At 38.2% G+C, this 14017-nt stretch overlaps 1 protein-coding gene across 2 annotated transcripts in view; it reads right to left on the reverse strand.

Moving 5' to 3' along the window:
• Positions 1 to 13576, reverse strand: part of RCBTB2 (RCC1 and BTB domain containing protein 2) — a 34072-nt gene extending 20496 nt beyond the window's left edge. Inside the window, exons 1-4 of one of the 2 annotated variants that reach the window (XM_027890813.1) lie at positions 13462 to 13575; positions 4816 to 4876; positions 2171 to 2329; positions 1544 to 1694 (exon numbers count right to left, since the gene is read on the reverse strand). In XM_027890813.1, coding sequence (XP_027746614.1) covers positions 1544 to 1694; positions 2171 to 2329; positions 4816 to 4854 — 349 coding nt within the window. In that variant the 5' untranslated portion in view covers positions 4855 to 4876; positions 13462 to 13575. Of the gene's footprint in view, positions 1 to 1543; positions 1695 to 2170; positions 2330 to 4815; positions 4877 to 13461 lie in introns of both variants that reach the window. The other variant, XM_027890815.1, reaches the window with a different exon arrangement.
• Between the last annotated feature and the right edge of the window lie 441 nt (positions 13577 to 14017).

Below are 14017 nucleotides of genomic sequence, written 5' to 3' on the forward strand. Positions count from 1 at the left end.
CTATTCATGCCCTGTATTTTGGAAAACACTCTAGTAAAATTAAGACTGCAAGAAATGTCTGACTGTGTTAGACCAGTAGCTGACCCAGTGCAAAATTCTGTCTCCAACTGGCAATAGCAAAAACAGCTCCTGTTTAAGGGAAACACAAGGTTGGTCACTTTCTGCAGTTCCTAAGCATTGACAATCATCAGAGTACAAATATTACAAGGTACTTCCAATTCTCTTCAGTGTACATACATTGGCCTCTTATCTATGATTTAACACCTTTTCATGCTCACTTTCATTTATTTGTTTTAAATCAAGTGTCCTCTAGTTACAGTAGTGCAGGACTTGATGAATAGCTGTCCCACATTCATCTTGTCTATTATCACCATCATTTTCTAAACCCAAATTATGCCATTATTGCAGGAGAGCTAGGTTTGATATACAGCTCGATCAGATTTCTAAGGAGATCACCAAACTTCTTATCCCCAAGAAGAGTTCCCTCTTATAAACTATAAAGGCAAAATATGCTACACTAAACCAATACTTCTCTATAATAACTGGTTAAATCTAATCACTTTATACTGTCAAAAGTCAACAACATTTTCTTTGTTTGACCAACATGTGAATACAAATTTCAGTGAAACAGCCACACAGAAGCATACTGGAAATGACAATAATTAACACAATACTGAATAGAAGTTATTCATGCGAATGGAGTTATGGATAAAAATGATCAGGGATCAGTTCTGGATCCCCAACTCTTTTGCAATACTTCCTCATCTGGGCGAGAAGTATGAGTGTATCAGTGAGAACTGCTATCAACAGAACTCAGAGTAATACAGATACATATATAAAAAAAGGATGCAGAATGATCTGCCATGAGGACTAGAGAAAGCGGTGGAACATAACTGAATATAAAGAATATGTTTACAGTATCATTCCCCTCACCTGCTTTTAGTCATCTAACCTAGACTACTCAAAAACATTTCCTCTCATTAATGTAGAAAGAGAGACAAATGTGAATATCATCAGTCAGGCTCTAACAGAACATCACTGGGAACAAAATATTAAGAATTTGTCTTTGAAAATAATCCACTTAATTATGAACAGAGGGGCCACTACCATGACATGGATAATAGAGTGTCAATGCAGGAAACAAAAGGCTGGGAGGCAATAAAACAGGTCTTTAAAGCACATCCAAAAGTAGGTACTAGAGAGAAAAGATGAATTTTAGCTAAAGGACAGTGCTGTCACAAGAACATACGGGCATAATATAGCCACTAATGCATTTCAAAAGCAATCAGAAGTTCCAAACTTTACTGAAAAGTGAAAAAAAACCCATCCTAAAGTAGTTACAGGATCAAAGTAGAGCTTGAAAAACTTTTGAAAATAACAAGCTATGAACAAAGCTAGCTCATATGTCATATTCACCAACGAAAACATGTTGGACTTAACAGCCCAGAATACCTCTCTCTATGTTACCACTACAGACCTTTCACACCCACTGAATGAATTAAAGTGGACTATCAGAAAAACCAATATTCAGATCATACTTTACCTTCTGTAGCAAGAACAACGTGAGGGCCACTTCCATAACTCAGACAGGCTATCTTTTTGCCACATAGGGAATCTAACCTCTTTGGTTCAATAGTACTCTGCATGTCTCCTGTTCCCAAACACCCACTGCAGTTCATGCCAAGCACAAAAACCTGTTATAAAAGAATCACAGACTTAAAATTTAGGTTGGAACGAAGCCTTCTCCAAAGGTCATTTAGTCCACCCCCCATGCTCAACAAAGATCTAAACAGATCAGTTGACTCAAGGCTGTGTCCAGTCAATTCTCGAATATCTTCAAGTAAAAAATCCCACAATCCCTTCAGGATTTAACCCCTCTAGTGATAACTTCTATTTTCTAGTACCGAATCAGAATTTCCCACCTGCCAGTTTATGTCTCGTTCTGTCACTATGCACTTGCAAGAAACGTCAAACTCCATCTTCTCCTTATCCTCTGATTGTGGTAGGAAGCCATTAATTTAAACTCAAAATGTTTCAGTAGCAAATAAAATAATCAGACATTTTTGCATGCAACTTTCTCTAGGTATACTATCATAGCACTGGCTTTCAGGATAACTTGATACCTAAGTGATTAAACATGCCATTTTCATTCACGCTCTTGGACAATTACCTCATCATTTTCAGTTGCATACAACACTTCATTACCAGCACTGCCAAATACACAGGCTTGACGAATTAACTTGAGCTCCTCTTGGGAACAAAGAGAAAAAATTGGCCATTTCCCAACATCCAGCATCTTCAAGGCTGACAATAATGTTGCCTCCAAGACCTAGTATTATAAAAAAGGCTATCAAATACCTAAACAGAGAGAAATATATGCTTTTGCACAGTAAAAAACTGAGAAACACCACTACCTCCTCCTTCAACCACAAATCAGTATTTTAATTCTAGAACAATACTTGAAAGGAAGACATTAAAATAAACAAACAAAATATGTCATGATGTAGAAAGAAGGGATCTATATTCATAGAGAAAAGTACCATATAAGAAGCTAAATGGAGAGGTCATCATAGTTTCATTGTATTCATACAACATAACAGCTAGCTTATTGAACTCAATGTACAGGATTCTAATATAAACTGTAAAGTATATATTCAAAACTTGAAATTTGTGTATTTTCCTCTGGGGCTAAAATTACTGCTAAAAGAAGAAACCAGAAAAAAAAGTCTGCCCAAGATTATACTTATCTTTGAAAAATATACACATTTGTTTTCATGCACTGAAACTGGAAACTTGAGAAAGGAAAAAGTTTCTCAAGTTTTCGTCTTTACTTCTGAAATTTACTTCTGTGTTTCAACAAGTACCAAGTCTTTGGGAGCTTCCTAAGAATATTTACATTTTAGGAAAGAAGACTTTTAATAAAATAAAAAAGATAACTGAACATTTTCCAGCTTATCCAGGGACAGATTAAAGGAATGTGTAAATGATCTGTCCCAACATTAAAACTAGTCAAGCAAATGTCTGAACTTCATGCAACATTTCTACTGCTTTGGTATAGCATTAAGTAGAAAAATACTGCAGTATCAAAATTTAATAACAAAGTCTACATGGTGCGTGCATCAAATTTTCTTCACCAAAATTGAAACAGGCTCTCCACGTGACAGACTTTACTTGCCAAATCAGAAGATAAGCAGGAATAGATTTTACCTATCACAGGTATGATATATTTTACCACATAACAGTGAGGACTGCATCATTAGTTTATTTTAAGCAGACTTTTAAAACGATCTGTGACACTGCACATTCTTTTCTACCTCTGACTGAAACAAAGACGTGAATAAATTCTAGTTTGGAGTCTGAAGCACGCTATGTCTGTCACAAGGATAACATTTACCGTGAAAAAATGTACACAGAAATACAGATAACATTTGAAACTCAAAATATAAACCCTAATTTAATCCTGAATTAAAAAGAAATTTTTAATTTTAAAGTAACAAATATCACCTAATGACACATTTCTTTATTATATACTTCTGAGAAGAGGAAGGGAGGATTGGTCATTTTCACAAAAAAAAAAATAGTTGTGGTTTTGATCACACCAGTTCTTTCTCCATCTCCTCATAGCAAGTAACTGACCAATTTTAGCCACATTTGCAAGTGAAAGGGAAGTAAGATTCTGCTGACACAATCCATTTGGTAGCAGTCAGCTGGACAAACAGACATTATATTATGAAATAAGTCAGCAAGCAAGTAGGTCCAAGTTAGTCCTAGCAAATGTTGTCTTCTATGACACAGCAGGCTTATCAGAGACGAAGGACCAGAATCCATATGGAATCAGCCTTCATTCATCTGCTGTTTGCAGAATAATTTGTTTTATGTCAAGAGGTTAGCATTAATTCTACAGCCCTCTTAAAATATGACAATGGATACTGAAAGCATCACAGACTACTCTTCCAATTGCATCACCAAAACTGCATCCCACTTTTGCTCATGACTGATGAAGCCTGAGGTTCAAAACAACAGTCAAGGTGTCCTTCATTTGTACAGATTCCTTTACTGGAATAATATATTGATTTCTTTACAATGTGGGCTCTAAATTCCAAATGCTCAGTGGGTCAGAACCTATTCATTTTAAATAGAAGAGGTTTTTTCTGTAGCTTCCTTCTAGAAAGTACTCAAGTCCTACCCTCACAAATAGTAGGTTAAAAATACCCCAGATTGTAGCACTTCTTAACACTAAAATAGTGCACTGAAAGAAAAATCCCTAACTAATTGTATAATAAGCAGTCAAGGACATACTTGTGATACTGATTTTTTTTTTACAAAAAATATAACCAAAACTGTATCAGACAAAAAATATCCACAATCTAAATCATGTCTCTGGAATTATTAGTTATATTCAACTCAGTAAGAGTTACTTTCACCTTTCAATACTTTCTCCCCTCACACCCTTCTCCATTATATTTAGTTTCAAGAAAATGAAAAACAGCTTGAACTATCAGCCTGCCAATACTTATATACCATAAGTGATCAGTTACCTCATTATATTGCATGAAGTCATGAAAGGCAGAGTTAGATCTGACTCTTAGGACACAGACCTGAATCATATGAATATATTGTTCTTCTAATATTTTGTGGGTTACTTAAGCACGATTTCTTTTGCCAGTATCCTTTCTTCTACCTATAGCTTTTTTTTTCTGACTATCTTTAAAGCCACTAGCATTTACTAAGCTACTGCTAAATGGAACCAAGATTCTTCCTTTTGAGCAGGGTAGTACAGAGTACAGAACTCTCAATACAAATTCACACTCTGACCTTGGCACCGACTCCTTGAGGAGGAGGTTCATCCTCCATATGGATTTGTGCTTCTGTCCCCCTGCAGAGAGAGAACTGTGGTTAAAATCACCATATCGTATTGCTGCAAAACTACATTATGAAACTATACACACTTAATATTAAGCCAGAGCTATTTGATTCTGCGGGGTGAGAAAGCAAGTAATACAAAGCTCACTCAGTTCTGCTTTTCTATTCAACTGTACAGCTATCAGTTAGACAGACTGCACTTGAGAGCCTTGCTGACATAATTCTTCAAGACATTTCTTTCTGCAAAGAAAAAGCACACTGGCCAGAGGATTTCATTTCCGGCCTAAGCCTTCAAATGCTTTTTTTCCAGTTACATTATGAAAACTAATATTAGAAAAATATTTGGGTCTTTTCAGGTTTACTGAGAGTTGTTAACATATTCATTCTACTTCAGAAAATATTGCCAGAAAATACTGACTTAAAATTACATGTCTGTAAAATTCTGACTACAGGCAAAATAACATCCAACAAAACAGCTATCAATTTACTGAGTTACTTTTCAGAGGAATATCATGCTAAAAGGAGTATCAAATGCAGCTGCATAAAATGACCTTATTTCTCAACATATTTGTTATGTAAGACTTCATGACATAAGACCTAAGCCAAGGGCATAAAACACATGAAATTCATATGACTTAAGTATTATAAATGTTAATGATTTAACAAATATAACTTAATTTACTGAATAAACAAAAAAAATTATTTACTTAAAATTAATAAAAAACCAAATTGCTGCAGCTCAGCTATACTGAATATGCACACTGATAAGCTTACTCTTTAACAAAACCCACAAATCTACATATACACAGTGTATTTTATACACTTAGTTTGGACATTAAACGATTAATTCAGCTCATGTGTGAAAGTCCAGCTACTCTCTTGTCCATGTTGACTTTGAGCTTAAGGCTCAAACACGCAACCAAACAGAAATAACTTGAAGCTAAGTTATATTCCCTTTCAACCAGAGAAGACTAAAGGGCTGATAGAGTTGCCGTCACATTAGCACCTACTGCTATTTGAGACAACCTTGGTGATCCCCGACACCAAACAGTGCTGGTAGATATGATACAGGACCTATAGGGCATCTGTGCCAAGCTGGAACAGCAGCAAAGAATTAAATCTCTACTGAAATTAGAAACAACTAACCTAATCAAGGCCCTGGGCATGACCACAGCCTGAGCAGGTCACTGAACTGAAGTTCTGAAACATTTAATTTCAAGTATGTAACTAGTCCTACTGTGTAACTGATTATCAAGGCTATCCAATATTTTGCAGTATCAATTTCCAGCACTGCCTAGCAATGCTGATATGGTACCCACTTCTTGGCCATCCTTAGCCTACACCCAACAATTAATTTTCTAATTTAAATAAACACAGAATTCCACATTTTCTTCCTCAGGCCATTTGATACATAACTGATATCCACGATTTTTCCGTTTCTAATATTTCCCTTCAATTGCATCTGTTCAGACAAAAGCATGGTTTGACTTTAAAAGCAGTTTGTTAGTATAAAGAAAGATATGTTAGGGTCTAATCACCTCAGTTACCTAATAAAAGGTGCTCCAGTTCACTACTTTTCAGTCCCCACAAACATGCTGACAGTTCTGCCCTGACTTCTCAGACCAAAGATCAGTTACAGGTCCTTGCAACTCAAAAGTTATGTTTTATCTTCTCTAGAACTACGAGAAAATTACCCTGCAACTCCATTTTCAGTTTGCTCTGCAAACACAGACACCTTACTTCTGAGCAATCCCACAGAAGTATGTGGGGTGACTCAAATTATACCAATATATTCTTTTATTCAAACTCATGTATTCTAATACAAGTATGTTTTGATTGCCACATATCTACATAAGCAAAGGTGATTTTTCTAAAAAGCTGTAATTGATTTAAGAATACGCATTCGCCCTGGGATCCCAAAAATAACGAGACAAAAAAAATAATATTAAGCCTGTTTAAGTATTATTCTTATCTGTATACCTTTAAAATACTAGTGATGATTCATATTTGCCTACTTGTAAGAATTTTCCCTCCAGAAATATAACCACTGTATATGCAGAGTGAAGCACAGAAAAAACAGTACTTTGATCAAAAATGAAGAGAAAAACCCTGTATATTTGACTAAATCAGGTACAGAAGAAAAACATATCATAGCTATTTCAGACAAGTTATTGGGTTTGTTCATCTACTAAATCTTACAATATTCACATAATTGCTAAAAAACCTTACTATAAAATAGATAGTTACTACACCTATAAAAAAAAAAAAAAAGATAATGCTTACTTTAGAAAGTAAAAGGATAAGCAAAAAAGACTTCCCATGTATTAAAACTTTATATAATTTTCACTAGCTGCATTCCTGCAAAAAAATTCTAAAGTGCAGATCTAAAGGAGAAAACATCGTTATGGTAAACATCCATTTCTTGAGGAAGTGCACAGCATTTTGATACGAAAATATTTATATTAAAATTTCACAAATCTCTTATCTGGAATCCAAGAACAATTAAGACAGCATACTCTGGCAGTCTGAGTTTAGGACTTGGAATCTGAAAGTTCTGACCCTCGTTTCAGTCCAGCCATGATAGGTCTTTGGGTAAAGCACACATGCTTCTGCAGTACAGATAAGACCGAGTAAAGGAACATAAATACTAATTCTAACAGCCAAGCTCTACTAGCAGTCCAAGACCATCTAACCCTAAATATTTAAACAGGTTCACTGACTCATTAGAATGTAAACATTCTTGTAGATTCTCTCTCTAGGAACTTGGCAAGCAAACAAAAATTTTGAGAACTCCACTTAGTATTTCCTCCCACTTAACTTGAGCATTTATGAATCTCATTTGCCAAATCAAAGGTCTGCCTGCAGCTTCTTCCCCAAGGACTCTAACCACAGGCCTAGGAAAAGGAAAAAGTCACAGAAAAAATGTGACTTGATGAGACTTTTAGGAAGAGAACCAAACTTTCTCTATTTCTGCCTTCTCAGCAGTTTCCTACTGGAGTAGTCATGACATGATGCTACCTTGTCCAAGCAATTTTGCAGGAGAGATAAGACCAATCATATTGCCAACATGTGCTCTGATTGAACAGGTCGCATTCCTTTCTAGGAAGAATATTTTAAAAATTATCTTCCTTTTTCATGTACATGGTGTGACTCTTAGGGATTATCCTGTGCAGGGCTAAGGACTGGACTCAGTGATCCTTGTGGGTCCCCTTCTAACTCAGCATATTCTGTGATTCTCTGATTCTGTGAAATGTCACTACTTCACCCAGTGCTGACAATAAATTGACAGAGTTCAGCTTATCATTAATTCCTCCACTGATGCAGCATTTTCCATCACCAAGAAATTGCAGACCTTGAGAAACAGCAACTGGTTGTTTGAAAAACTGCTGACTCCAACTAAAGCATAGTCTTCTCTCCTTCTCTTCTTGCTTCATGACACCAGACTGTGAATTCTTGGCTCCAGACACAAGTTCCCCTGTCTGGCTATTAATTGCTTGAGCAAATCTATGTGCAGTTTAGAGGTGAGATCCAAGAAACTCTTAAAGCCAGGAATACTTAGTCTAACAGATTGACATCCTTGACCTTGCAAGGTAGGCAACTGCTAGAGAAATTTATAGTTAAAATTATTTGAGATAAAACAGCTTTATTGTCTCAATCTCCAGAGGGAAAACTTTAGTCAGAAACATCTTGTCAGACACCACCTCTCTTTTGGCATGACATCCAGTTCCACCTGTGTGCTCCAGGGATGGACCTCCAGCATGACTCTACTGAAGTTTTCCGAGGTTCACCTACATGCAATATGCTGTATTGGAGCCAGATGATTGAAACCTATCTGCAAAGCCCTTCCTTCCAGTATCATCATCACCCCCTAACAAAAACTGGTTGCCATAAACACAAGCAGTGAAAGATAAGATGTAAGCAACACACACAAAAAAACATGGGCACATGAAAAGCAAGGAATAGAGTGGGAATACTGTTCTATTACCCACATTTAGCAACATCCTTCAATAGAGATTCAACACCACTGCAGTGAAGAGCAAATACATCAGCGGAAAATGTTTTGAAAGGCGTGAGAAAATAGGATGGAAAACAGAGGGCATGGTTTTTCAACTTTCCAATGGTTTAAAAAAAAGTGTTAGAGTCTGGTGTGAAATTTCTGCCCTAAGTGACAAAATTGCTTTGAAAAATCATACATAGATTCCTGGGGACACCTTCCACTCACCTCCAAAAAATTTAACCTTGGGATTTTGGGCTAGCAAGACAATTTGTCTAATTTGATTTTTAGAAAGTCACCTAGGACTATTAAAAGTCCTCTATGATGCTAAGACAAGTGCTCATATTAAGTTTCTTTATCTTTCTCATTACTATTCCAATTAATTTCTCCGCTTCAAAACTGTTTATCACCATCACTGATGTAAAATGGTGGATTGTTTACCAGCCAGCAACAAGAGTGGAAGTGACCGAAAAAAATCATTATCACCCACAAGAAGGAAAATCTTTACAGCAGAAGAAAAAAATAAACTTGTCTTGTTAAAAAATCAAATATTCTGTCAGACAGTCTCTTGAGAACAGGATGTCATTCCTGTATCTAAATCTAACCTAATGTAGTCTAATTTAACCTAAACATAACCTGAGATGCTAAAGAAAAACATTTGTTCACAATTTTGATGTGGTTGATCCAAGATTTTCAGAAAATTAACTTGAAAAGTTCTTCCTCTTTGCTGAATTGTTAGCCAAACTCTAAACAGACTTCAGTTCCTGCAATCTATACATACACCAAACATAACAAAATACAACTGATGCAGCTGCTGGTTCTTGCCTATTTTAAAAGCTACATAAAATTTTATTTACCATACAATTGATTTGGTAGAACTGAAAACTTATTCTTCATTTTTACTTTCCAACATGAAATTTGGAAAGACTTTAGGGGAAAAAAATTACTTCAAAGACTTGATTTTAAAAGAACTTTATTAAAAATATGAACCATGTAACAGAACAAAACAATTCGAAATAATGCACTAAGTATGGGAAAGAAACAGCTACTATTTTTTTAATAAAGTTAAAGAATCATAGCACAGAAACTATTCAAGTTTTAAGAACTTAAGAAACACTAATAGGCCATGCAGTTTTTCAGGATAAACCATGTACAAACTTCGGATGTCAGGTGCCATTGTACCTGCATGTGGAAGCCTGACTGAATATCAGTTCAATGCCATAGGAACTCCATGCCTGGGAAGATCCCTTCTGTTACTATGTAATCATAGATATTATATTGCATTAACAGAAAACCAGCATGCAAATGCACACATTTTGTTATGTCCCCTCTAAGAAGTTCTGACCCAGCCTAAACTGATCGCAGCCTGCAGTTACCTGAACCACCCAAATGCTGAGCCATACATACAGACAGGTCTAGCTGTTAAAGAAGAAATACTGATAGTTTCTACAGTTCTAAGCTTTAATCCCCTCCTTAGATGTCCACAGAAGGTTATTCTATCCTTAGACTAAATGCTTTAATTTATAAAATATATCTTCTTAAACACTCTAAACCTTAATAAAAAACCTAAACGTAAGCATTACTAAACCACACCTGGCTTTCTTCCCTACCTTCCTTGTTTACTTCAGTTTAGCACAATCTGCACATCAGAGCCTTGGTCTGTGAGTCTCCTGCCTACACCTAAGAAGGCTGCATATTGAGTCACCAAGATCTTTTTCAAGATGATGTCTAGCACAGCTCCAGCATGAATCTGGCTGTAGCATCCCTGTAACACTGGGCACTTGCCAGAGCACTTCCCATGAACCCAGCATGCAATGCCTGGGTGAGTGGGAGGATGGTGAAATCGTTCCCTGATACACACATATACAGAAGAGGCATACTCATCACATATTTTTAAAAAAATTAATCTTATATATATACAAATACACACACACCACAGGTATTATATTCTTATAGCTAAGAATTCTGATAGTTTAAATTTTTATAGTTATAGCTGTTTGCATACAAAGATACTGTATGTTAGAGAAGAGATACAATCTCTCTATATATATTCTATAAGTAGAAGGTGTATATGAAGCTCACTTCCTCTACCAGTAAATGACTCTGTAACTGTCCATTTGTGTATCTAACCAGTCTTCTGATACTGGAACTGCTGAACTTTAAGTGGCAAGAGCATTGGATTAGATGTAATACATAGAGGCTTCCCAACTCCTAAAAATAACTAAGAGACAAAATGTTATTCTTTATGGTATAAGTATAAGCATATAATATTAATTCTACCTACTGGAGTAGTCTCCTCAAAACTGCAACAGACCCCATGCATCATGATATCATGGTCATTTTATCTCAAATTTATCTGTCAGTGGTCTTACTTCTATTATTGCTTTTATCTTACTTCTATCTATTTTACTTACATGATTAAAGAAGCTTTAAAAAACAAATTTCTATAACTAACTGAGAATTACTTATGTCAATTCTCACTGTAGAACTGCACTTTACCTCTTAATTTTTATTTTACTTAACTATCATTTTTCTACTCTTTATTCCTAAAATCCTTTTTGAGATGGGCAGAAGTTGTTTTCAATAGATCTTTTCTCTTTTTTTGGATATAAATTCCAAATAGATTCTACCTTTGGCACAAAACAGCTTTGTACCCTCTTTATTTCTTCTAGGGCCCTCAGGGTTCCTGTGCAAACAACATCACTAATTAATCCTCCTGATTTTTTATAAGTTTGCCTTTCTAAAATTGAGAATTTCAAACCCTGTCTCTGTTTAGTCACCTATTTTATTTCTATTTGTTTAAAAATGTCCAAGATACAAGATCACAAACTAATAAACCAGTTCTTCCCAGAATTTTTCACACTGCTTACTGAGCGCAAGTCTAAAGCAATTCAGTGCTTATTTGGTAAACTTACAGCAGCTGTATGTAAGATCAACTGGATTGCTATACGCCCAAATGATGCTGTTATCTGTATCTAATGGTTGTTCAGCCTGGAAAAGACAGGGTTCCAGGGAGATCTCACTGTGGCCTTTCAGTACCTAAAGAGGCCTTATAAAAAATGAGGGAGAGCAACTTTTTACAAAGGCAGGTAGTGACAGGACAAGGCAGAATGGCTTTAAATTACAAGAAGACAGAATTAGATAAGATGTTAGGGAGAAATTCTTTTCTCAGAGGGTAGTGAGGGCACAAACAGATTGCCAAGAATGTTGTGGGTGCCCCATCCTTGGGAGTGTTCCAGGCCAGGCTTGATGGGGCCCTCGGCAACCTGGTTTAGTGAGTAGCATCCATGACAGGGGGCTGGAACTAGATGAACTTTAAGGTCCCTTCAAACCTAGACTATTCTGTGATTTTATGATCTAAGAAAGAAATCCATCTGTGACATAATTCCTGATAGCATCTCTCAGTAAGTGATAGTCTTACCCAAATCCAATTCCCGCTGTCTATGGTAGACACAATCAAAAGCTCTTATAATTTTATTTTCTCAAAGCGATGATACATATGCTTTATCCTTTTTTTATCCACACAATCTCTTCCTGCTACTTTACGGTCCATCACATCATTCACATCCCACATCATTCTTACACATTTATTTCTCCTATCTGGGCAGTATTCTCTCTCCTACCCACAGTCAGCAGGGCAATAGATTCTCCACATTTCCTTTACCCCATGCTTGCATTCATATCCTCCAACACAGAATCACTGAATCATAGAACGGTTCGGCTTGGAAGGGACCTTAAAGATCATCTAGTTCCAACTCCCAGCCATGGGCAGGGGACACCTTCCACTAGACCAGGTTGTTCAGAGCCCCATCCAGCCTGGTCTTGAACATTTCCAGGGGATGGGGCATCCACCACTTCTCTGGGCAACCTGTTCCAGTGCCTCACCACCCTTACAGTAAAGAATTTCTTCCTAATATCTAATCTAAATCTACTCTCAGTTTGAGCCCATTCCCCCTCGTGTTGTCACTACATGCTCTTGTTAACAGTCTTGCCCCATCTTTTCTGTCAGTTCCCTTCATGTACTGGAAGGACCATCAGTTCAGCCCAAATGGTTTCTGATGGTGCGCAAGCATCACTTCCTAGAGACTTTATTCCGTTCATAACCTGGAGTAAAATCTTTTTACTAACTGTGCCTGACATTAAGAATCCACCGATATCAGAAACTTCACCTCCACAAGGAAACACGGTTCAATCCGCCCGTCTCCCACACAATTAACGGTCCATGGTTTCCAAAGTATCCTCTCTTTTCCTTAAAACCTCACATCGTCACCAAGCTCAGCTTGTCTAAGGTGCCGCCGCCACCGCCACACTCCTGTGCACCTGCGGGCATCGGGCACCAGCACCACACAAAGATAACTCGTGTCAGAAGTGGAACACAAACACAGACACAACATCCCCCGCCTTCCCCCCCGTTATCGGCCATTTCCAAATCCGGTGCCTGGCAGACGCAGCCCCGGGGAGCGGAGCACCACCCCGGCCCAGCACAGGCAGCGCCCTCCCCCTGCCCCGCTCCCCACCGACGGCCGCACGGGGAAGCGAAACACAGGGAAGGGGGGGAGCCAAACCCCTTCCCTCCCCTTCCCTCCCCGCCGCCCGCAGCTTACCTTCCTTCCCCAGGCGGCGGCGGCTCCTCCTCCCCGCTCCAGGGAGCCAAGGGAAGATGCTGCCACGCTCAGGCACCTCCTCGCCGCGAAGGCGGGGGAAGAAGGGGAAGGGGAGGGAAGGGGGTTGGCACCTCCCAGGGATCCACCCACTGCAGCAGGAGCCTGGAAAGCGGCTGCTTCTGTTCTACGAGCCCGGCGGGGGAAGGGCTTCTGTCCCCGCGGCAGAGAGGCCGGCTGGCTGCCTGGGAGTGCTGCAGGGGAGGGCAGAACTCCCCGGGCCTTGTCCCGTGTGATGACATGTCTGCTTTAGGAGGACATGGTCAGAGAGAGTACGGTGTCGTGGGAAACACCACCACTTCCCACCTCAGAATCAGAATCAGTTAAGTTGAAAAAGACCTCTGAGATCATTGAGTCCAACCCATGACCGAACACCACCATGACAACTAGACCATGGCATGTCCAATCTTTCCTTAAACACCTCCAGGGGCATTGACTCACCATGTCCCCGGACATCCCATTCCAGGCTGTTGCCTGGGCCTTATTACATGTGGCAACA

This window comes from Empidonax traillii, unplaced genomic scaffold (genome assembly GCF_003031625.1).
Source record: "Empidonax traillii isolate 1590-97213 ecotype Southwest subspecies unplaced genomic scaffold, ASM303162v1 scaffold298:size702513, whole genome shotgun sequence".
In the NCBI taxonomy this organism is placed as follows: domain Eukaryota; kingdom Metazoa; phylum Chordata; class Aves; order Passeriformes; family Tyrannidae; genus Empidonax; species Empidonax traillii.